General features: G+C 44.3%; 1 protein-coding gene across 2 annotated transcripts; it reads left to right on the top strand.

Moving 5' to 3' along the window:
- Positions 1-500: 500 nt before the first annotated feature.
- Positions 501-15,084, top strand: SHOX (SHOX homeobox). 2 transcript variants are annotated; one of them, XM_006135848.5, is made up of 5 exons: positions 501-980; positions 4,140-4,348; positions 8,301-8,358; positions 8,462-8,553; positions 10,533-15,084. In XM_006135848.5, exons 1-5 carry the CDS (start codon positions 707-709, stop codon positions 10,776-10,778), a joined length of 879 nt encoding a protein of 292 aa, XP_006135910.1. In that variant the 5' UTR covers positions 501-706; the 3' UTR covers positions 10,779-15,084. The 2 variants fall into 2 exon arrangements, with proteins under 2 accessions (XP_006135910.1, XP_006135911.1); XM_006135849.5 differs by having other exon boundaries at positions 503-980; positions 8,462-8,550; positions 10,533-15,083.
- Positions 15,085-22,520: the final 7,436 nt, after the last annotated feature.

Here is a 22,520-nt window from a genome sequence, read left to right as displayed (position 1 = left end):
TTCGCATCTACAGACAGCACTTTAAACCAACATTTTTGCTCATTGAATAATTTGACAATTTTTAATTAAAACAGAAAATCGTCATCAGGTAGAAACATAAATGATTATAGCAAATGCACATACCCAGCTTTTATTAAATTACCTTTTTTATTGAACGATCATTCTCTTTTTCCCGTTGATATCTATACATTTAATTGCACGAACAGATTTATTTGATTAGCTAGGTCCGTTTTTACTCACAGTGTTGGCAAGCTTAGGATGTCCTTACAATCAATAAAGTCTTCCTTGACTTTCATTTCTGCAACCCATTTACAGAATGCAGATACCTGTTTTTGTGTTTTCTCTTTCCCCCCTTTTATTTCTCTCTGTCTCTTGCTTGTGCCTCCCTAAATCAAGGTGCAAAGACGCCAAACAGTGATGAAATGAAAAGAAAGCCAATTGCTGGACTGAGGTGGGGGAGATAGCTGCTAGGAGTCCGCCTGCGACTATGGAGCAGGCAGTAATTGCTGGAGACAGGGAAAGCTGGGGGTTGGGCTGAGGTAGCCATGTATAAATAGTGTGATCTCAAATTGAAAGGCATAAATAACAGCAGGAGTGATCTAACCCTATACAGCCCATCTTCTACGTGCAAAAAAAGCGTGCAGAGGACGGCCAGATCTCCTACTGAAAACAAGTGGATCTCTGTGGATAAGATCACCGGGCAGTCATGGAAGAACTTACAGCTTTTGTATCCAAATCTTTTGACCAGAAAAGCAAAGAGAGCAGCAGCAGTAGTAGCAGCAGCAACAAGAAGGAGACTATCACGTACAGGGAAGTTTTGGAGAGTGGGTTGGCTCGATCCAGGGAGCTTGGAAACTCGGACACTAACCTGCAGGACATTACTGAGAGCAGCAACCATTGCCCGGTGCATCTTTTCAAAGACCACGTAGAGAGTGACAAGGACAAACTGAAAGAGTTCAGCACGGGCAGGACTTCGGAAGGTAAGCGCAAAGTGCAGGCGGCAGCCCCTTCTTGCAAAGCCGGCTCCACTCAGCCCTCCTCTCCCTCTTCCCGCACGGCGGCCCTTCAGCTTTGCCGATCGCCCTAAACGAGGGGTGAAAACTCAATTCATTGAAACCGCGGCGTCCCGATGAGAGCCCACGCGCCTCAGTTTCATGCCTTTTGTGTGTGCGCGCGCGCCGGTAGAGAGAGCGAGAGCGATTCGGTTTAACAAGGTGAAGTAGTCACTTTAGGGTAGCCAGACCCCCCCCCCCCCATTTAAATCTGAGATCGAGCAGAGTCGAGGGGCCGTAACAATGCTCTATCCGGGGGAGAAGTTCCATGTGTAGGAAAAGAAGGCAATCTTGTCCAGGGAGTTCTAATGTATCAGAAGACATGTTCTTCCTGTTTCCGGGCCATCAGGATGCTGCTTCTTCTGGGAGAAAGCTGGACCTTAAGGCGCTGCCTTTGGACACTTTTGTATTTCAGAACACAGATCAGACAGTAGGTTGCTTTCGACTCTATGTGCGCAGTGAGAAGTCAGAAAGCGGCATAGCCATGCAGGCACTCTCAGGGGCAGATAATCGTAGAGACAGAGAGAGACATTCCAAGCCCTGTATCCACACATGCTACCAGCAGGTTCAGGGGCATTCAGTCCTGTCTGGCAATCTCACCTTTGACCAACTAGTTTTACCTCTACGTTCCTAGATGCGATCGCATTTTAAACATTAGGGCTTCCCGCATGCATGGAAAGGGAGAATCACAACGGGAGAGAGGGAGAAAAAAGCAGAGAAAGTATCTCCGGGCAAACTGGACAGGTCGGCCTGTTTAGGGAGCTACGAGGTTACACCTGCCGAGATTTTGAGCATCAAAATCGTTTAATAGGATTGTGAACAACAACCCACCTCCTAAACTCTTTTTCAAAAACTGTTTAATGAAACGCTGACTGGAGGACACTTGAATTCACAGTCAAAACCCACATAGAATAATCCTTAGAATAATTCTTATTTTTTTTAAAAAAAGTGTTAACGTGTTCTCGGGGCCTGTATTTCTGCAGAAGTATATTTCACTTAGCTCTTGGGTATTTTTGTTGCTAATGATCAAGATTACAAAGCATGGACACCTTTTAGAGAAATTATCCACCGAGGACGTCTTATTAAAATGAAACCTGGATATTGTTCTAAACTCCCTTTTTGGTTCTGCGTATGCACATTTTAGACTGTGTGTTTATCTAATTTAATCAGTCTAGGCATAGAGAGGTGGGGTGGAGGTGAGAGGGCGGAGTTGGGCAAGATCAGGCGCTTGTGACAGCTTCAATTCAGGTAAGGGTTCAGTCAAATTTTACTGATTTCAATGTGCTATTCCAATCCCACCGATAGCACCATTTAGTATTTTACATACTGTGTGGGCACGCTTGGCAAGACGCGAGACTATTTTTTTACATGGATCATCTTTATTTATCCATTGAATAGAAATAGCTTATATAAACACGGCTTCATGAAAATCATACACATTACAATTCGGAATGGGGTCCACAAGTCTGTGTAGGCAAAGAACAGGCAGAGGCGAAAGTGGCAAAGAACCGAACATCAGTCTGTGAGGCGGGGGCAGTAAATTGATGGGAACTGCTGTAGTTTGAAGCTCAGAACTGAAATCAAACAGTTTGGGTCCGGTGCCTGTTTCCGCTTGGACTTCCATTGGCACATCCCTCGCCCTTCATTCCAACTGCATTTCCGTGCAATTGCCATATATTTTGTGGGGGAAAAGATTTTAATTCAACATGATTTCTGTGAGGTGGATCACAACAAAAGAAACAACAGAGGGGGGGGGGGCGAGTTCAAAGAACTTGCCGGGACTCCTTACATAGAGCGGCTATCCACAAATCTAGCGAATCTTTTCGTGGCCGAAGAGGCTGTGTAATCGGGTTTGCTGTGGGCTGCAACAAGCGATGAAAATAGACGCCCTCCGATCCAAGGGGTTTGGTCATTTTCACTATTACGATTTAAAAAGGGGATTTGGCTCTAAGTCCCTCTTCAAAAACAAGCCAGGAAAAAAACCACGCACCGTATTTTGCTGTTTCTCCCCCTCCTCGGTGTAAATCTCCATGTGTGTCATTGTCAGTTTAGAAACGCACCATGGCACCTTCTTTTCTAGTTATTTCCCCCACAAGGAGGACAGTGTAGGGCTGGGGAGTTATTCCTTGATGAGCTAGGAGGGCCAGCTTCCCCCCTCCGATGTAACAAGGCCAGATTCTTCCAGCGACACAGGACGATTGGACAAAAGCTTAGAGTTTTGGGGCGAAGTGTCTCAGGCCAGTGTAACTAGACAATGGGAAATGTCTCTTGTCACGCAAATGTTTTGCCTTCCCCCAATAGCAGCGGGCACTGCCCTGCACAGCAGTATAAAGAAGTCAGCAACAGAGTCCCCCGTGCCACCCACCCCTCACTGGCTCTATAGTGTTGGCGGAATGTTAGCCCAATATTCCTCTGCGACCCTTCGGAAACTGCAGTTACCAGCGGAGGACGCGTACTAGTTAGTGACTTGTTTTTAAAGACTTCCCCTCCCGAAATGTGCCAGCTAACCTAACAAAACCGAGCTGCTGCTTTCTCTCTCAAAGATGCCTTTCGTATAACGGCGGCTCAGACCCGCCTGATATTTAAAACCAGCGCTGGTGCGACCCAGGGATTCAATATTTCGCAGCATTCCCCTATGGGGCAGCGATCCGTTTGGGACCCGATGCTGCGGCTTTTACTCAGGCATAACTTCCACTGCCGTCCGCTGGGGTAAGAGCCCTGTCATGGCTGTGTGATGGGGGACTGCTTTCTCTTCCAATCGATTGCTGACTGCTGCTCTGGTTGGGTGGGAGGGTGTCACTAGGGCTAGAAGATGTACGTTGCCACTCTCATTCCCCATGGGATGGGGATACATAATAACCATTTCTCTATCAAGACATTAAAAACTGCCCTCCCTTCTCCGCCTCCCTCAGCACGAATTCGGTGCGTGACAGCCTGGGAGTATTCTGCTGAATGACACTTGCCTCTAGTTTAGGTTCAGTGTGGGGACGGGGACAGGCAAAGCGAAAGAGGTCTCCTGTGCCAAGAAACTTTTGTGAGATATTCAAGCAAAGGTTTGTGTCTCCCCCCTCCCCCCCCCCCCGGCAGGGATCTACGAGTGCAAAGAGAAAAGAGAAGACGTGAAGTCAGAGGACGAGGATGGACAGACCAAGCTCAAGCAGAGGAGAAGCAGAACCAATTTCACGCTAGAGCAGCTGAATGAGCTGGAAAGACTTTTTGACGAGACTCACTATCCAGATGCCTTCATGAGGGAGGAACTAAGCCAGAGGCTGGGGCTCTCCGAAGCTAGAGTTCAGGTAAGAGAAAGACTTTTGCACTCTCTTCCTGCCTGGAAATGTCCTTCCCCTCAGTTGCTGAGCGCCAGTGGATTCTAGCACAGGGCCCTCATGCAAAGCAGGGGAGGTGAAAGCAGAAACGACACGTATGATGGGAAGCTGTGTGTATTTCCGGTGTGCTTGTTCTGCTCAATATATTCCTGAAAACCCTCCATTGCTGCCATTAATTGGCAGGTTTTTAGCAATGATCTAATTAATAACGTAATGATTTGCTTTGGCAAACTCACCTGATCACCCAATAATGTTTCCCCTTAATCCCCAATCTTTCTCCCTCGCCTCGCTCTCCTTTTATGGGGACGTATTTAAAATATCAGAAAACAATAGTCATGGATAAAGGGGGACGATTTCGGTGCTTTGGGACTGGATTATCTAGAGCCGGGAGGAAGGGTGCTCCCGTCTGACTGGCATAGCAAGCATATGAATTCATTGCATCCCATCTGGTATATTTCCCTGTCCCCCCCCCCCCCCGGCCTTTTTAAAAGCCTCATAATCCTTAGCCATCGCCACCAAAATATTGCAATCAAAACCTAGCAGAATTGCGCATTGTGTCTTCGAATCGATTTTTTAAAAAAATATTTAACTTTCTCCTTGATAGCCAAGGCGGGGGGAAAATGGCAATAAATAGGGAATCCATTCCAAAAGCAGATGTCATGTGAGAAAGAATTAATAAGATCAACCTGTGGCTTTCTACGCAGGAGTGCAAGCAAAGAAATATATACACCCTAGGCTTCAGCTGGCAGCAGGATTCTTTTTGTCCCCCCCCCCCCTAAAATATTATAAAGGTCTAGCCTTTGGGAAGCAAAGAGGAGGAATCTATGTATCTATCCTTTCACTACTTATTTGAGTAAGTGGCTATTTAGCTTTAAATAAGTGCCTCCTTGAGGCCTGACCCGAAATAAATAGGGTAGCCAGTTTATCTCAGCTATGGGGCCTTTCTGTATAAAACGAACTGGAAAGGGACCCTTATAGTGTGGCCCAGATGCCTTAAAAAGGAAGACTTCTAGGGGACTATTCCAGTGGGTGAAAGGGATGGTGGACTACATTCTCTCGGAAGATTGATCTAACTGCACCATATAAATTAATGAAAAGATTAAACTTTTGCTGAAGGGGACATCAGATCTTATGTCATCTTCCCAGATCTTGTTGCTTTGTCTCTGTAATATCTTTCTAGAGCCTTGATGTACTGTTTCTATAAAAATAAATTACTTGTAATTGAATTCTGCACTCTTTCTTTCAAGTAGTTTATTACTGAGTAGCAGCACCTTAACAGGATGTTCATAGTTACAGGAAAATTGGTGTTTCGAGAGGTGGTAGATCTTGAAATACTACACGAAAAATAAAATATAAAAATTGAAAATTATTCGAGTGGAAATGATAAGCAAGACAATTCTATTTCTTTCTTTTTAAAAAGAGGACTGCATGATAAAAGACTGGTAGTAGTCATGGAAAGAAGAAAAATAAGAATAGAAAGCATTTAGATAAGATCACTAATTAGGAAAAATAGAGGACTCCCTACAATTAAAAAGAGGGAGCAGGGAAAAAAGGAGAAAAAGGAAGGATATGCTTTCAGAACTGTTCTCTAATCCCTGTCTGCACCGCCTGTCCCTTGTTGTTCAAGGATATAGTTTCAATTTAGTGTGGAAATTTGCTGTAAATAAATTGAAGTTCCTATGGTAGCTAGTCCTTATTAACCTTTTATTTTTAGTGTTGTACTGGAAACTCATATCACCCAGCTGTCAGGGTTATAATTGAAAGTTATGAGACCATAGTGAGGAGCAGGCAGTAATTCAATTACAACAAATATCTTTGGGTTTATGGTGCAGGGCTAAATTAAATGTCATTATTCACTGTCTCTAATGGAAATCAAAAGGAAATCAGATTAGAGCATTTGTGAAAGAAATCACTGAGTGATCCTTAATGAAGAAATAACTGTCTAAAACAGTGTACTGTGCTTTACTTAGCATATTCATGACTAATTGGAATTGATCGTGAACCACACCAAGCCTGATTTATTATCGCTTAACGCAGTGGCTAATTCATCACTTTTATTCCTCTTAACCTTATTTTTTCATAGCTGAAGGGAAAGGGCACTTCGTTTTACAGATTTAAATATAATTTTCGTTTGAAGGATATTCTGATTTGCAGGAGAAGTTGTTTACACGCACGCTGCTCAAATTCCTCCTGACGATTTAAACTGCTTTGCCAAAAAAAAGACAGGCAGATTTCATGCCACAGCCGTACTTAGTACACTACGGTCGCTGCTGTAAAGGTCCTCACCCGAAATTGCAGCAGCTTGGGACACAGACGTTTAAATGTTTATTACGGGGATATTTTGTATTTGAAAATTACATTCCAGTCTGTAGTTCAAGAAAGCACAAGTGACACTCACACGAAGCCCAGCTGGCCTGAGTTTGAAAGGCAGATCTTTTATTAACACATGGAAAGGGCGTGCTTTTCAAAAATTCAGGCTGCAGTTTTCAGTCAGACCCAAATTGTTATACAGCTCGGGGTTTGCTTGGATGGCGAGTGCTCGGCATTATACATGCGATCATGTGGCGACCCTGAGCAGTAAGAACTGTGCTCCAGAGCAGAGAAGGTGAATTCCTACTTAAGACAATCACTGAGGTGCCGTGGGTAATTAATGCCTTTGGAAGCCTTTTTGTGCACTAATTACTCTATTGTAAATGACCATCATTAAGGCAATTGAAGAAAGCTTGAAGGGAAAATTTGATGTAGGAAGTGCAGTTAGTATTAATTAACCGTATGATCACTTGGCAAGTGTAAGAACATCAAAGGTTGGAGGTGTTTACTTAGCTATAAGATTTTATCAGCACCGCAAGTCGATGTTTGTCCACGTTTGCTAAGTTTTGTCGAAGAATAAAATTGGGCAAAACATTTTGCGGCTGTGTGTTTGAGAATCAACTCACTTTATTAAACTAGCCATTTGAGAAGGGAGAGGAAACAATAAACTCAAACATTTGAAATATTCTCAAACAGAAGCCAAAGAGAAGCAATGGCAACTGGATGTTTGTATTTGTTTAACTGTTATAATTACTATAATTAGACGAGTATTATTGGCTTATAGGTATTTTCCCGGTGGCAGCATAAATAATTCATTTCAATCCAAATTTGGAAAGCTCCTGTTATTATCTGGAAGTAAGAACATTAAAACGTCAGCAGGAGCATTTAAAAAAATAAAAAAGTGAATGTAATAGGGAATAATTCCGTCCATTTGCTCAAGTCTGGATTTATGATTTTATGTGAAACCTTAAAATCTCTCAAAACCCATAAAAGTGAAGTTTTGGATTGGAAGAGATAATCCAATTGGTAACAGATTTTATGGGCTAGAAATCGAGCACTGAAGTTAGACAAAGTGTAAAATGTTACCGGTTTGGCTTCAATCGGACGAGGAAAAGACTGACAGCTCCATCAAGAAGGGAGAGCCTGTGTTCTGGTATTTGCTTTAGCAATCGCAACTGCTCACCCTCTATGGGTGGCACAAGGGAGTGGAAGTCTCGAATCCTGCAACCCTGGAGAATGCAGGGGGACGTGGGTTTAGGAAGAGGGACGCAGTTCCGAAGTGTTTGCTTTCAGGATCGTAGAGATTTTACGTTAACTTCTATTCAGCTGGCCAGGCTCAAACACTGGTCCCCCTCCTCTCTCAAAAGGAGCAGAACGAATGAGGCTGGTTCTGTGTGGGCCCAATGTACCTTAAGCCACCCTAACAGGACTGTGAGAGCCATAATCACTCGCACAACGTGCAGTGGCCACTCAGCCGTTCCTCTTGCAGCCGCGTGCGTTTATTTTACGCACATCATTAAAAGTTACACGAACAGCTTGGCCTCCGCTTGCTAGTCTCGTTTCTCAGCAGCCGCGTGTCTTCCCTTCCCCGCCTTGTGTTCCCTTGTTGCAGGTCTGGTTCCAGAACAGGAGAGCGAAGTGCCGAAAGCAGGAGAATCAGATGCACAAAGGTGGGTCCGGGAGCCCAGATTCAGGGAGGGGATGGAGGTGAGGGGGGGGGGGGGATGCCCGGTGCCACCCACGGGGCTGACCCTGCCTTGTCTCTCCGTGCAGGGGTGATCCTGGGAACTGCCAGCCATTTAGACGCCTGCCGAGTGGCCCCTTATGTGAATATGGGAGCCCTGAGGATGCCTTTCCAGCAGGTAGTTCGTTTTGCTTCCCATTAAACGCCTGCCCCAGTGCCTGGAGCCCTTGCCCGCCCTCCTCCTCTGCTACCCTTTCACCGCCACAGGAGGAAGTGGGACACGTTTACAAGTGCCATTTATAGCGAAGTTGGCACGTATTAAAAGCACGCTGTAAAACTTCAGAAGGGGCCTCTTTCCAAACACCCCCCTCCTTTCCCCGCCACGGCTCGGGCCGATGGCTCAGGCAGAGGAAGGCGGCTGTAGGTCTGGCCTCCTTTCCTGCTGTGTTCTGGCCTTGTGGGAACCCCGATGTGCAAATGAAGGAGTGAGCAGCCAAGCCAAACCCTCCTCCCGGAGGCTTGGGTCTCCTGTGTCGCATTAGCAGAGGGAAGGGTTGGCAAGTGCCCAGCACTGGTCCCTTGTTGTCCCCTGATGCGGACAGAGCGCAGGGCACAAGGAAGGGAAGGGGTGCGTGTGTGTGTGAGGAGGGGGCGAGGAATTCTTCCTAATCCGGATCTGGGCCGCTGCTGGCGCGGGCAGCCCTTGGACGGATGAAACCGGTGCATTGTGCAGCAGCCGGCTGGCTGGCCCAGACAAGCCTCCCTGGTAGGAGCTGTCCGTTCCTCCAGCCTCCACGCAGGGAAGGTGACTCGCACGGAGCTGGCCTAGTCCCCGCAAATCCGACTCCAGCACGGAGAGTCCAGGAACCCAAACTGCTCCGGGGGGCGTCCAACAAAAGCGCTCTGGCTTTTGCTCCCGGTGCCCCCCTGGAGGTGGAGGCCAGTTGGACGCCATGCCAGGGGAGCTTCGCTAGATCCTGGTAGTGAGGCGTGTAGACACCTAATTGCACGCCTCCCCCCCCCCCGCCCCGGCAGAGTATAGGTGAGTGGCAACATCCACCTCTCACACTACCAAGGGCTGGCTGGAGTAGGCAGCACAGAGCTCGTGTTCTCACCCAGACTCTTCGCACCTGAGGACGGGACAAGACTTTGGGCGAGGTGTCGGGGAAAAGAAAGCGTTCCCCTTCGCTCTGTGTAGACAGAGATACAGTAGGCTCCATCCTATTGAAGTCAGTGGAGTTGCAATGGCGTCTGGAAGGAGAGAGGCAAGCCCGCCCTGAGATCACTGAATCATGCAAGTTACAGTGGGTGGAATCTCCAGGTCGGGGAATCGGCTCCCACAATAGAAAATATGTGGAAGGGATCGATTAAGGGTATTGATTTTTGAAAAGCATGTACCCGTGGGGGAGAACACCCACACCCGAGACTCTGTCAATCCAGGGTGTTGGGGGGAGGCCTAAAATGCTCCAGAGTAAACACTCGCCCCCTATTTACCAGGTTAAAGAGTTTTTAGAAAGTTATAAATAAACATCCCTAGGGGAAAAAAATGCCATTTAGCGCTTGTTGGCGCCCAGGCGTGCTCAGCTCACCTTGGTAAATAGAAGGCGGCCTAAATACGCCTCTATTCTCCCTGGAGAAGCGCTGAGCGGGCTGCTTAATATCAACCAGTCGGTTCTCGTTCACCTCTGCAGTTCGTGTGCAAATCAAACCCGCGCCTCCCGTCCACCCGCTCCCCGCGCCGGCTGCGTGGGAAGGGCTACCTCGGGGACTCCTGGCCCACCTGCAGCGCTGGGCCTTCCCTTGCAAACGCAGCCACCTGCACAGCTGCGAGAGCCGCCCAGGGAGCCCGCTCTGCGCCTTCTTGCCCCCGAGCGCCCCCTTGCGGAGCGGCCAAAGGGGCATCGCCTGACAGCGAGGCCGGAGGGGTGGGCCGGGGCTCGCGTGAGCTGCAGCTACACGGGGAAGCGAGGGGGCGCCAGGTGGTCAGGGCACGGCGCAGGAGGCGCGCCCCGCTGGCTCGGGGGGCAGGCTGCCGGGCGCGGGGAGGCTGCTCCTCCGCCCCCGCGGAGGATGCCCCCAGGGGGAGGGCAGCTTGTGACCCGCCGGGCGTGGCTGGCCCCCGCCCCTTCTCACCCGGCTCCCCTCTCTCCGCTTCCCCAGGTCCAAGCGCAGCTGCAGCTGGAAGGCGTGGCCCACGCCCACCCGCACCTCCACCCGCACCTGGCGGCCCACGCGCCCTACCTGATGTTCCCCCCGCCGCCCTTCGGACTCCCCATCGCCTCTTTGGCCGAGTCCGCCTCCGCCGCCGCGGTGGTGGCCGCGGCTGCCAAGAGCAACAGCAAAAACTCCAGCATCGCCGACCTGCGGCTTAAGGCCAGGAAACATGCCGAGGCGCTGGGGCTCTGACACTGTCCGCCCGGGGGGGTGAGTGCGGCCAGGACTCCCGCTTCCCCCTCCGCACCGCCCCGACGGGACTCTCCCTAGGCCGGCTGGGGGTGGGGGAGCCAGGCTCGCTGGCTTTTGCAAGGACTCGTAAAGACGATCGCTACAGCCTCCCACCCCCCAGTTTTGGCTGCCCCTTCGCGCTCCGAGCCTTCGCATCCGCTCCGGCTCCTGTGAAGACGGAGGGGATCCAGCGGCCTCCCCTCCTTTTGTAGTTTCCAGGCACCCTAGCGCTCCCTAGTTAAAACTGCTCCCCAGATGCACTGCTAGGGCGAGCCCATCCCGAATCTGAGTGAAGAGTCATCCGATTACACGCACACAGCCACACACACACACACGCAACAGCAAAGACTTTCCGGAGGATAACCTAGGTGGGGAACAAAATCTTTAAATTATCCTAATCTGCGAACAGTGGGACAGTTGGATTTTTGATCCTGGCCAAAGCGATTCACATCAGCGTGAGGTCATCGGCTGCTGTCAGTTTTGCGACCATGTGCATGTGTGTAACGAAGCACATTTTGAAGATGGTAACCTCTCTGATCGAAACAAAACAAACACAAATAATAATTAAAAAAAAATCCGTGGGGCTGGTCTCCATTAAAGATGACATTTCTTTGTTGCCAACAGTATTATTTCACTGCCATGAATATCTTCCATCGCTGAGGAGCTGCTGCTGCAGAACTGGTTTGAATTTATATGTGGAATTTCAGATTTGAGGCAAGGCAGGTTTCTTTTTTATTTTCAGAAAAAAAAGCAGCAATAACAACAACAAAAAGTGTCTCTCTACTGGCTGAAAGTCTTTTGGAAAGAAGAAGAAAAAACTAGAGAAACAGACTAGAATTTACTAGCCAGGAGTGGTGACTTGAATGTTGGGAACAATTCTGCTTTACCCAGAATCACGTGAACTTCAGATGCATTGTGCCATAGGAGCAGGTCAACTTTCTGATTTTTTTTCTCCCTAATGTCAGGATTTTTTAATTGAAATCTTTCTGTTTTACAGGATATAGGAAGAATGACTCGCACAACAAAGATGGACATATGGTTTTAAGGCATAATACTGATGCAGCATTACTTCTAGTGAAATGCAATTAAGTGCAGTAAAGTGCAATACTGTAAATATTATAGATTAAAAATAGCCGTACATTCTTATTCTGTTAATAATCAGTTCTTCAAGAACCATAATTTAAGTCCTTTATGCTCAGACTGGATACATTGCAGTTTAGTGCCAAAATGACAGTCTAAGTTTTCTAGGAATGGATAAAAATATATGTATCACGTATGGAAAAAGACAAATGCTATGATTTCTAGTCAAGTCAATGTGCCATATTTCTGAGAAGTAAGATGAAAAGCCTGTATGACATTTTTTGCAATCATTTTAAGTAAATCAAAACAAACACACACAAAAACAAGTAAATGTTTTGTTGAGGTGGACAAGTTCAGTGTTTGCCAATTTTTCTTTTTACGGGTTATGTACACACCAGAACAAAGTTGTCTAAGCAGCACAGAGAGTCTAAACGGGGGAAAGTCCCTTGAAATTATATTAACAAAGTGTCTAGGTTAACTAACCCCCATGTTCTCATTTGCTTTGTAATTCTCTTCTAATCAATTTATTATGTTGTGAGTTTGATTGTGAGAACAAATACTGCTCTTGTCTACTTCTAACAAGATAGCTCATTTTTTTTGCCTTTGTTATTGAGGCCTGCATTGATGGAAGTTTATTCTCTCAATACTATTGCCAGTAAGCTTGTTTTTTCTCAAGTTGTATTTATCATCTAGCAATCCATTACTAGTTTTGGCTTTTGTGATATTTATCAAACCCAGATATTTCCACAGGGCAAAAAGTAATGCATTGCGTCTTTTCAATTTGAGACATTTGCATTTCCCCCCAATTTTGGTATTTTTTGACAAGCACATTTTCTGAAATTTGTCAAAGTGCTGCCATTTCCCACCTATTTATTATGTGAAAAGTGGTTATATTTTGGAAATGTTTGATCTGATAAATTTTACTTGTCTTTCCTACGTCTTTGTGAAAGCCTAATATCTCTTTAAACCAAGGCGGCAATGTTAATATAGCATTAACCATCATAGAGGGATATGGAGAATAAACACAGGCAATTAACAAAATTGGAACTAAGAGCAAACTTTATCTGGAAGGTATAAACTTTATTTATAGTAATAAATATAAATTGTATACCTTCTAGATAAAGTTTAGTCTTCTTTCAAATATTGTCAATTATCACATTTTACACCTAAAATAATAAACACTCTCCCCATAGCAACTCCATCATTTAAAACATACAAACAGGGAATATTGCCATAAGGAGCCACTAATTTGAAATGAATAAGCAGTTATATTGGCTACCCACAATACTTTGGGGTGCTGTGTTGCATAATGCTAATAGCTAAAGGCTCAGTCCTGCAGCCTTTGCTCACTTGGATAGAAACTCATCCTGGTGCAGAGGGATAGCACAAGCTTATGCACTGCTTCTGTTCATTTAAGCCCTATTTTGCATGGTCCATCAGCTGTGCTTTACACTTCTGTGCAGGAGTGAATTTCACCCTCAGACAGTTCCATTGACTTCAGAGAAACTTCTCAAATGAGGAGTGGCTGCAGGATTGGTCCTTGAGTGCCTTCAACCATCTTAGAAATGAAGTTGCCTGCTCGCCTGCACTTCTTGAAGCATATTACATAAAATATGCACACTTGGATAAGAATTGCCTACTAAAAAGTAAACCTTTGCTGTTATCCTGGATACCAGCAGAGTAAGAACTTCCATATGCGTCAGGTGTCTCCTCTTTGTAATTTATTCCAGCAATTTTTCTTTTATTTATACCATAAATACATGAAAACAAACCCTCGGTAACTACAAAGTGGTCTGGGTCTGTGTTACTCTCTCTCTCTCTTTTGTTTTGTTTTTGTTTTTAGTTTTGTGTCGCTGAAAACTCGACTAGTTTCTTAAGACATGTAAGTCCTCTCAGTGGCTAGTTTGGATATATCTAAACTCTGCACTGGAGAATGGAAGGCAAGTGGCAGCAGCTACTAGTTCAGCAGGATTTCAAGTAGGAACTTTAGATCGTCCTGGCAGGAGGAGGAGGGAAAAAGGCAGGATGTCTCATTGTATCTATACACTAATCCAGCATTTCATTCAGCACAGCACATACAGATGCAATCCTAACAAGGGAATGAGGATGTCGCTGCCAAAACTGCTTCTGCTTTTCTTATTTCCAAAGTAGAATAGTACACTTGGTCCAAAAGGCTCACTGGGTCCAGCTTTGGATGGGGGCATATGGCTGGCCTTCTCTTCTTTCTTCTTGGCCTGGAAAGAACTCTTTCTTCTGCTAGCACTTGTAAGGGCCAAATCCTCAGTGAGTGTAAATCAATGTGTCTCTGTTAACCTGCATGGAGCTGCCCTGATCAACATATAGTGGGTACTTATACACAGTAGCATAATGCGTGTCTATACTACAAGCCTTTATTTTGAAATAATGTTGCGCAGAAGGATTTCTTACTCCGACTCATGATAACCCTCATTTCCTGAGGAGTAAGGGAAGTCGAAGGAGTGTTCTTTCTTTGACTTCCTGCTGTGTGTAGGCAGTGACAAAAGCCAAATTAAGCTATTTCGACTTTAGCTATGCAATTGACATAGCTAAAAATGAGTAGCTTAATTTGACTTTAACCCTGCTGTGTAAATGTACCCAGTGGGGATCTGGCCCTACATCTCTTTTCTATCTTCATCATTGTGCTTTGTTCTTTTTTTCTTTTTATTGTGAACGTCTTCAACAGGTAAGTGATTGAAGGTAAGGCACTTAAGGTTCCGAGATATTTAGTAAAGCTTTAAGATTATCTTTATTGAATTAATTTCACAGATAGCATGAGCCTCATTTATGGGACATCAGTGGCCACATTAATCTTTGTATCATGTCCCTTTCTCAGAAATGAGAGCTTTCCAGAGATCAATGTGCATTGGTCGGAATTCTCTTGGCATGGGTCTTCGTTTAGGCTACGTCTAGACTGTGGTAGTTTTTCGGAAGAGGAAATGCAAATGACGCAAATGACGCAAATGACGCAAATCTTGTGCTCTCATTTGCATATTCTCTTCTGATCCTTTTTGCGGAAGAGGTTTTTGCGATAAAAAGCTCTGTGTAGAGGGGGCCATTTGTCGGAAATTTTTTTTTTTGGTGCAAGATCCCTTATTCCTCAAAAAATGAGGTTTGCAGGATCTTGTGGAAAATGGTTTTTTTCTGACAAATGGCCCCATCTACATAGGGCTTTTTATCGCAAAAACCTCTTCCGCAAAAAGGATCGGAAGAGAATATGCAAATGAGAGCACGAGATTGCAAATGAGCACTCCATTTTAATTTCTCTTCCAAAAAACTGCCTCAGTCTAGATGTAGCCCCACTGGCTACCTGCAAAGGTCTTCCTCAAAAGTTGAGCTTGTTATTTTGAAAATAATTTGACCTGGAAACAAGTATGTAAAAATTCAAAACAGGGCCCAATTAATCACACACAGTTCCTTTGTAATCAAAAGATGAACCTCAGCTACAGATTTTTTTTTAACTGTCAGAATATGCTTAAGTATTTGTATCAATTTGAATAACAACCTGAGTCCATGATTCAGTTTTTATTGACTTGGGAAAGTCAAGAAAGAAGCCAATGAGATCAGATTTTTTGGCCGAGTAGGGCCATACATATAGAAATATCTTGTTTTGTTAACACTCATGTAATACCTTTTTATATGCAATGCACTCTGTAAACAACTTTATTAATGAATCTTTGCCCTTTACGAAGTTGGTAAGAGTTATCCCCATTTAACAGAGGAAGAAATTAAAGCATAGAAATTAAAGACCTGAGTGTATCATCCATAATCCTGTTGAATACTAGTATTGTATTTGCATTGTGGTAGCAGTTACAAGCCACAATCAGGAATGGAACTCCACTGTGCTAAGCACCATACGATCCGATAACAACAGCTACCATGCCAAAGAGTTTATAGTCTAGTACTTTACTCGATGAGTGGTCCCAAAGGTAATATTCAACATGATTATCGGTGATAATGAAACCTTAAGTTGTTTTCCTGAGACTATGAAGCTACCACCCAATCTGAAGTCCCTTCAGCCAATGGGGCCTGGTCTACATGCTTAAGGTATGACATCCAACTATACAAAATGCATAGCTGGATTCGACTTACCTTAAGCTGAGCCGCTGCAGCATCTACACTGTGGGAGGCTTAAGGGAGCACACACGCCCACTGGCTTCCCTTACTCCTTGAAGAATGCAGAGTACACAATGCTGAGAGGAGGGAGGCTGCCCTTGGCGTTCTATTTGGAGATCTACACTAGACCCCCTAAATCAAATGCTAGAAGATCAACCTCTGGATGGTCAGTATTCTCCGTAGTATAGATATGCCCAGGGAGTTTTGCCAATGACTTCAGTGGAACCAGGAATTTACCCCAGATCTCTAGTTTGTGACAGAAATATGATTAGCACTCAGAAGTTCATAGTATTCACTAGAATACCTTGTCTCCCAGTCTCAGCTATTAACAATTTAACAGACTAGAGGCCTGATGTCACTCTTTCACATAGTTGTTCTAACTCTTTTTTATTTCTAAATTACCCATGAAGTAATAAAATAATACTCTTGCACCATGATTTTGAGTTGACACATTGGGGTCATTGATTCAAATACTTTAGTACACACAGTCGTATGGAAATCTGAAGTTCTCAAGAGGCAATAATAAGGATAAATATAGATGGGGGGAGGGGAGGCAGAAGAAATTACATATGCATTCTACTCTGTTAATTATGCTAGGCAAAAGCTTTGTGTAATTTTTTTTATAGATAGTTTCAGCTTATGGAGATATTATTAAAAGGGCAGTGGCAGGATCCCCTTTTCCCGTTTCTTTCTGAGCAAATTTTACACAAATGTAGAAAAAAATATTACACATTTCTGAATAAACATACTTATTTTTTTATAACCTCCAATATCCTTGTAATCACTAACAATCTTCAGCTCTGTAAAGTGTCATAGTCCATGTGGCTGGAGATCTTGTTTGTTGATGGTTGATGCAGACAGTGACATGCTCACTCCTCTTCTGTAAGTAGCCTTGTAATCCTTTACATTGCATTTTTCTCTCTGTAATTCCCATTGCTGACATGACTCAGAATGGCAGTGGTAATGTAGTGATTTGGTAGAACTTCTGATTCAGTACCTTGAAAACACACAGTGGTTGCAGAAGGAGGTGGTGGAATCAACTAGGGCCTGATATTCTTTGGAGAAAATAAAAAAGAAGCCGTGTATGCTATACCAATAAATACCCTTTCAGTTGAACCACTGCTCGGTTTTAATGGGAGTTACAAGTACCAGGAAGAAAATTTAACCTTTCACTTTGTGATTTATCCTGTTGGTAAAATGGTGCCTCCCTCCTTCAAAGCTATGACCTAGGTCACATGGACACAATCCAGCAGCTCATATTATACCAGTTATTTTTTGCCACTTGGCCTCTTTAGCAAGGTCAGTGACAGAGCCTGGACTTCAGTGCTTGAGTCATTCTTCAAAAGAGATACAATGTCTAACGTCCCTTGAATATTGTGTATCAGTTGGATAAGTTTTACATTATCAGCAGGTGCCTAATTTACTAAAAATCAGCCTAAGAATTTGCTGATTTTCAGTAAAGCTTAAAACTTGATGCAGTTCATACTCATTTTATTACAATTTGATATTTAATTAAAATCAGTTCAAGAATATAGGAAATATCAAACTTTGAAGCTGAAACTATTTATTGAAAGGCAATATTTTCATGAATCTAGGCTTATGGTACGTATTAGTTACATCAAGACAGGCATTTCTGGTTTTTTTGTATTGGTGTATATGGATGTTTTATTTATTGTTTTGTTTGAAAATTTCTAAGCCTGTAATATTTTAATTATGTTGAGTGTAAATTTGACAATGCTTTGCATTTATTTTTATATTGTTTAAACCTGTTGCTTTTGCAAAATTATGAGCAGCCAGAATGATTTACATTACCATTGCATTGTTTTGGTTATGTATACATAGCGTGTCTGAGTTTACAGACATTTCAGGGATTGCTAAAATGAAAAACTCTTCAAAACCAACTGGTCTTAAAGTTTGTACCCCTCTATTATTGTGGAAGAAACCTTTTTTAGGTTTTGGTTATGTCAGCATGCTCCTACATGAATTCATCAGACATGTTGGTTTCTGGTTCCAGAGTGTATTATGTTGAATCACATGATATGAATGTACATCTTGTAAAAGTGAGATATAAATAAACTTATAAACATTTGTAATCATGTGTTAAAGAATACCCAAAATAACAGATGCCAAAGCAATTATTTAATAGCGAGCCTTTATTTCATTAAACATACAAAGAGCTTTTCATTTATTTATCATTTTTCCTTCTTCAGGCTTTTTCAGAGAATGAATACAGTATGCTAAATCCTGCCATCAGACTGTGTACAGAACTTTCATTGAAGTCAGTGGAAATTTTTCATAGAAATTGATAGCAGAGAATGACTCAGCAATGATGAACAGATGCCACAATTTTAGGCTTTTACTTTTATATTATCACTTTTATTAAAGGCTCCTAACTTTTCCTCTAGCAGCCTCCCTTTAACAAATGATTATACATGCATAGTCATTTGGAAGCTATGTGGATCCGCTTCAAAGCCTATGGAAGTCATGGCCATGCATTTGCCCGGGGGCAAAGAGCTTAGTCCTGTCCCTCACTTTCTGTATACTGGATGCAGTTTTGGATCTTGCTAGCAGTAAATCCAGAACAATGATTTGGAAAAATTTGCCTTCTTGCCACAGTTCATTTCATAATTTCATTATCAGCCTGGTTCAAAACCAAATGGAAGCAATAGGAGTCTTTCCATTAACTTAAAAGCACTTTTGATCAGGCCCTAAATTCAGAAATCATTCAAGAAATATATCTCTCTGGAACCACAGTGCATGATACTCTTGTTGTATTTGAACTACATCAGCCTTACAAGAGGGGTTGATCCTTATACTGAGAAGAACTCCCCCAAATCCTGCCAGTGTGCCTTTTTATTAGAGCCATATTTATTTTATTTCTTTTCGCTAGCAGTTTATGTAAATTGAAGTCAGAACAAGAATTTGGCTTTTGTAATCCTGTTCTTTCTACTAGTGCCTGGATCTGTTTGAAGCTCCTACATTTGCTCTTTGTTATGTAGTTAAAATGCCGTCAGTACATATCTCAATTACTGTTTCAGTCCCAGCCAACATTACTCCTTGATATCCTGCTTCTGCTAAAAATATTATGATGTCACTAACTATGGAAGAGCTGGGATTTCATGCGAATAAATTTCCTTTCTATTCCTTAAAAGCACTCAAAGAATGGAGGGAGATCAGTAATGTGTACTATAGGATCTCTCAGACAAAATATAAACTATATAACTTGTGCTAAAAGGGCAGCTCCTGCAGAAGACAGTTTCATAGCAATTTATAAATACAAGTGTTTTTAATTTTATTTTTGTGTTTATTCATATTCAATTAAATTATTTAAAAGAGAACTAAAGAAAATAATAGTTACAGGAAATTTAATTATATTTTTCTTTAATTTTGGGCTGTAGGAAGTGATTTATTTTCAACTGCTTCATCCTTTTCCTCTCCAATTTTGCTGAGAAGAAAAAGTATGTTCCTTCAAATATTACTTGTCTGATTGTTTTTTTTCTGAATTCATTAGCAGTTTTGAGGGTTATTTTCCACTCGTCTTTGTATTTGTTTTTCTTCTGCTTTAGGTGAGAATTTATTTTCAGTTCCAAAAAGTTATGGTTTGACCTATTGCCATTAACATTTTTGGCTACTGTCTTTAGTTCCTTTTGTAGAATTTGAATTGGATAAGAATAAACACAGTAATAAAATAAAGTCCTTAACAGTTGTCAGTAAAAATTTCTTTCTTTCTTGAGGAGCTTCTGTGTCAGCCTTTTTACTTAATGTTCAGAAATGTAGTAATGAACATAGGGGAGAAGAAATGGGATGGGGTAGCTGTTGGCCCTAGTACATCTGAAACATGGACAATCTCACATGTATATGGCCCAGTCCTGGATTTCTTGCACATCAAAAACTCCCAATGAGATCAACAGGAGATCTGGGTACTCAAGGTATGCTGGATCAGCCTAGAAAAGATAGATTATCTGAGCACCAAGCACCAAATGCAATCAGTATAGTGTGAGTATTAAAACAAAGTAAAATGTATCGAACCTTTATTTCCATTCTAAACCAAATACCCACGCTTCACTACCATATGTTTAAGGAGAATAATCCAGTTGTGACGTAACAGTCATAGCTGCCTCTCAAAGTGCTTTAAAAACATTACTGACTGGTTGTAAAAACTACAGACTCCAAAGGCCTGACAACTCCCATTTGTGCTAGATGGGTTGAGGGATGAGAGCGAGGGATGAGAGCAAGGCTGTCCTTCGGGTGGGCACAGGGCTCAGGGCAACCCTTCTGCCACAGGCCCTGCCCCTGTTCTGCCTTTGCTCCTCCCCTCCCTGCCCCACTTTCACCTCTTCCCCTAAACCCCACTCCTGCTCTGCTCCAGTCCCGGCCTTCCCTGACCCTGCTTCCACCCCCTTGCCCAAAGCCCCCTCTCTTGAGCAATGTGAGCCTGAGAGTTACTGGGAGGCCTGGGGCAGGTCAGCAGCAGGAGTAAAGCTCCCCACCCACACTCACCACAGTTGCAGAAGATGGAGCCCAGCACTTGCCCACCACCCTCTCCCAGATCACTGTGCTCCACTTCACTGCAGTGGAGGCAAGCGGAGTGCCCTGGGCCTGGGACATTTTGCTTCCTCCTGCTGCCATGAAGTGGAGTGCAGTGGGCTGGGAGAGGGCAGCAGAGTGGCATAGAACAGGCTGCCAGAGCAGTCCAGCTCCTGCTGCTGTGGTGAGTGTGGGGGGGGGGGGAGGAAGGGGGCGGGGTGGGGAGGAGACTGAACCTGGCTACCACCTTGCACCAGGCTCCCTAGGAAATCCCATGGGCCTGTCCATAGGATGGTTGAGGTGGCTGCCATGGGGCCCACCAAAGTGCAGGGTTTGGGCTTGCTGTCCCAAACCATCCTAAGGATGGGATAGCTCTGGGGGAGAGCTTATATTGAGGTTGAGTGTCCTCCCTCTGGACTTGAGAAGTACCAGGACAGGACAGGAAGTATACAGGGAGGTCCCTGCAGCTCAGTTGAGTAGGAGTCAGGGAAGGAGACAGATGTTCCCAACCTGATGTCAAATGCTAGATTTGTGCAGTGCCCTGCCCCTAGAAGTGATCTCCTCTGGAGAGGAGTTGCCAGGATTGCTAAGGAGGCGGAGGATCCTTAGACTGTGAATCTTCACACCGCAATCCAGACTGTGGTAGGAAGTAGCCCTGGAAAACCAGATTTTAGCCTGCTTTTGTTGCTAGAGCATGGACCAGTGCATTTTGGTAGACTATTGACAGTGGGGGAACCATTTGCCACTTTAGGGCCCTGGAATGGGGCCTGCTTCCAACCTCACACCTGGGGTTGTGGTCTATTTAACCCCTGGGCCAGAAGATCTGTATTTTGCTCATGTTTTGCCCCAGCCAGAAGACTCTGGGCCTGGATTGTGTGTTCGCTGACTACCTTAGCCAGGAGATGTAGACAAAACCTGATTCCTGCTCTGCTTTACCTAGAGGGCCAGATCTTCCCTTATAGACTGTATAGTCCCTTATAGATCCAGCCAGGAGGCTATGAGCTAATGACTGCTTATGTTTTGCCCTTATAGGGGCCAGAGACTCTTGATTGATGGAAGACTCTGGGATAAAGACTGCTCAGCTTCAGGCAGTTAGTGGTTGTTTGCCTCTGCTAGAAGGCTGTGACTATAGCCTACTTACCGCTTGGCCCCTCCAGCAAGACCCAAGTGTGGCTGCCTGATGCAGTGAGGCACAGCGGCCTCCCTCCCCACTTGGGAGAGTGGGACCACTACAGGGCTGTGTTCGGGAGGAAGGAGGTGGTGCATCTCCAGTGGGGTTAACTGGAGGCATTATGGCTGTGTAAGCTAGGAGTAGGCATGATGCCTCCATGCGCCCAGGGGGCAATGAGATATTCAGCAGCAACATTTACTACACCCCTCTGAAAACAAACTGTGCTGTTTCCGCAGACACAAATTAGTGTGGGAGTTGATGGAAAGGTTGCTTTCTTGGGCTGAGTGACATTTTGAGCTCTGACTTCTTCTCTACAGCGTGCCTTTTGGAAACACAATCAATCATATTACAGCTGCTTCCTAGGCGGGTACATGGAAGGAAGATCTATCTACTTAGCTAATGAGTTTCTATTGCACCCACCACTGTAGTAGCTAAGCATTTTCTAGATTCATTAGACTTGCATTCCTAGGTTTCTATGCAATCTTCAGTTCCTCTCTTTTCTTTGGTTATAGAAAGCTCTGACTGGGGACTGTATGTACTTTTAACATACAACACCCCTCCCCTGGCTTAAAAGTTTGGACATGAAATATAGAAGTAAGGTTACCCATGCATTATGACAGCCTTTAATTACATGTTTACATACTACATTTTTCATAGGACCTCTGCCTCATTCAGTGTATATAATTGATTGTGTTCAGGGACTCAGTCAAGACTTTGTGCTATTTTTTGTAAGACCCTGGCTACGTCTAGACTGGCCCCTTCTCCGGAAGAGGCATGCAAAGCAGGCAAGTCAG

The sequence above is a fragment of the Pelodiscus sinensis genome, chromosome 1, assembly GCF_052426305.1.
Source record: "Pelodiscus sinensis isolate ZL-2025 chromosome 1, ASM5242630v1, whole genome shotgun sequence".
In the NCBI taxonomy this organism is placed as follows: domain Eukaryota; kingdom Metazoa; phylum Chordata; order Testudines; family Trionychidae; genus Pelodiscus; species Pelodiscus sinensis.
Note: the sequence above shows the minus strand (reverse complement) of the source record. Positions and strands in the feature narration are given on the sequence as shown.

Bases quoted from the DNA above. Each gene is read 5' to 3' on its own strand.
- SHOX (XM_006135848.5), top strand. From the start codon at position 707: ATGGAAGAACTTACAGCTTTTGTATCCAAATCTTTTGACCAGAAAAGC. The intron at 981-4,139 runs GTAAGCGCAAAG...CCCCCCCGGCAG, and splicing joins CACGGGCAGGACTTCGGAAG to GGATCTACGAGTGCAAAGAG. The intron at 4,349-8,300 runs GTAAGAGAAAGA...CCCTTGTTGCAG, and splicing joins TCTCCGAAGCTAGAGTTCAG to GTCTGGTTCCAGAACAGGAG.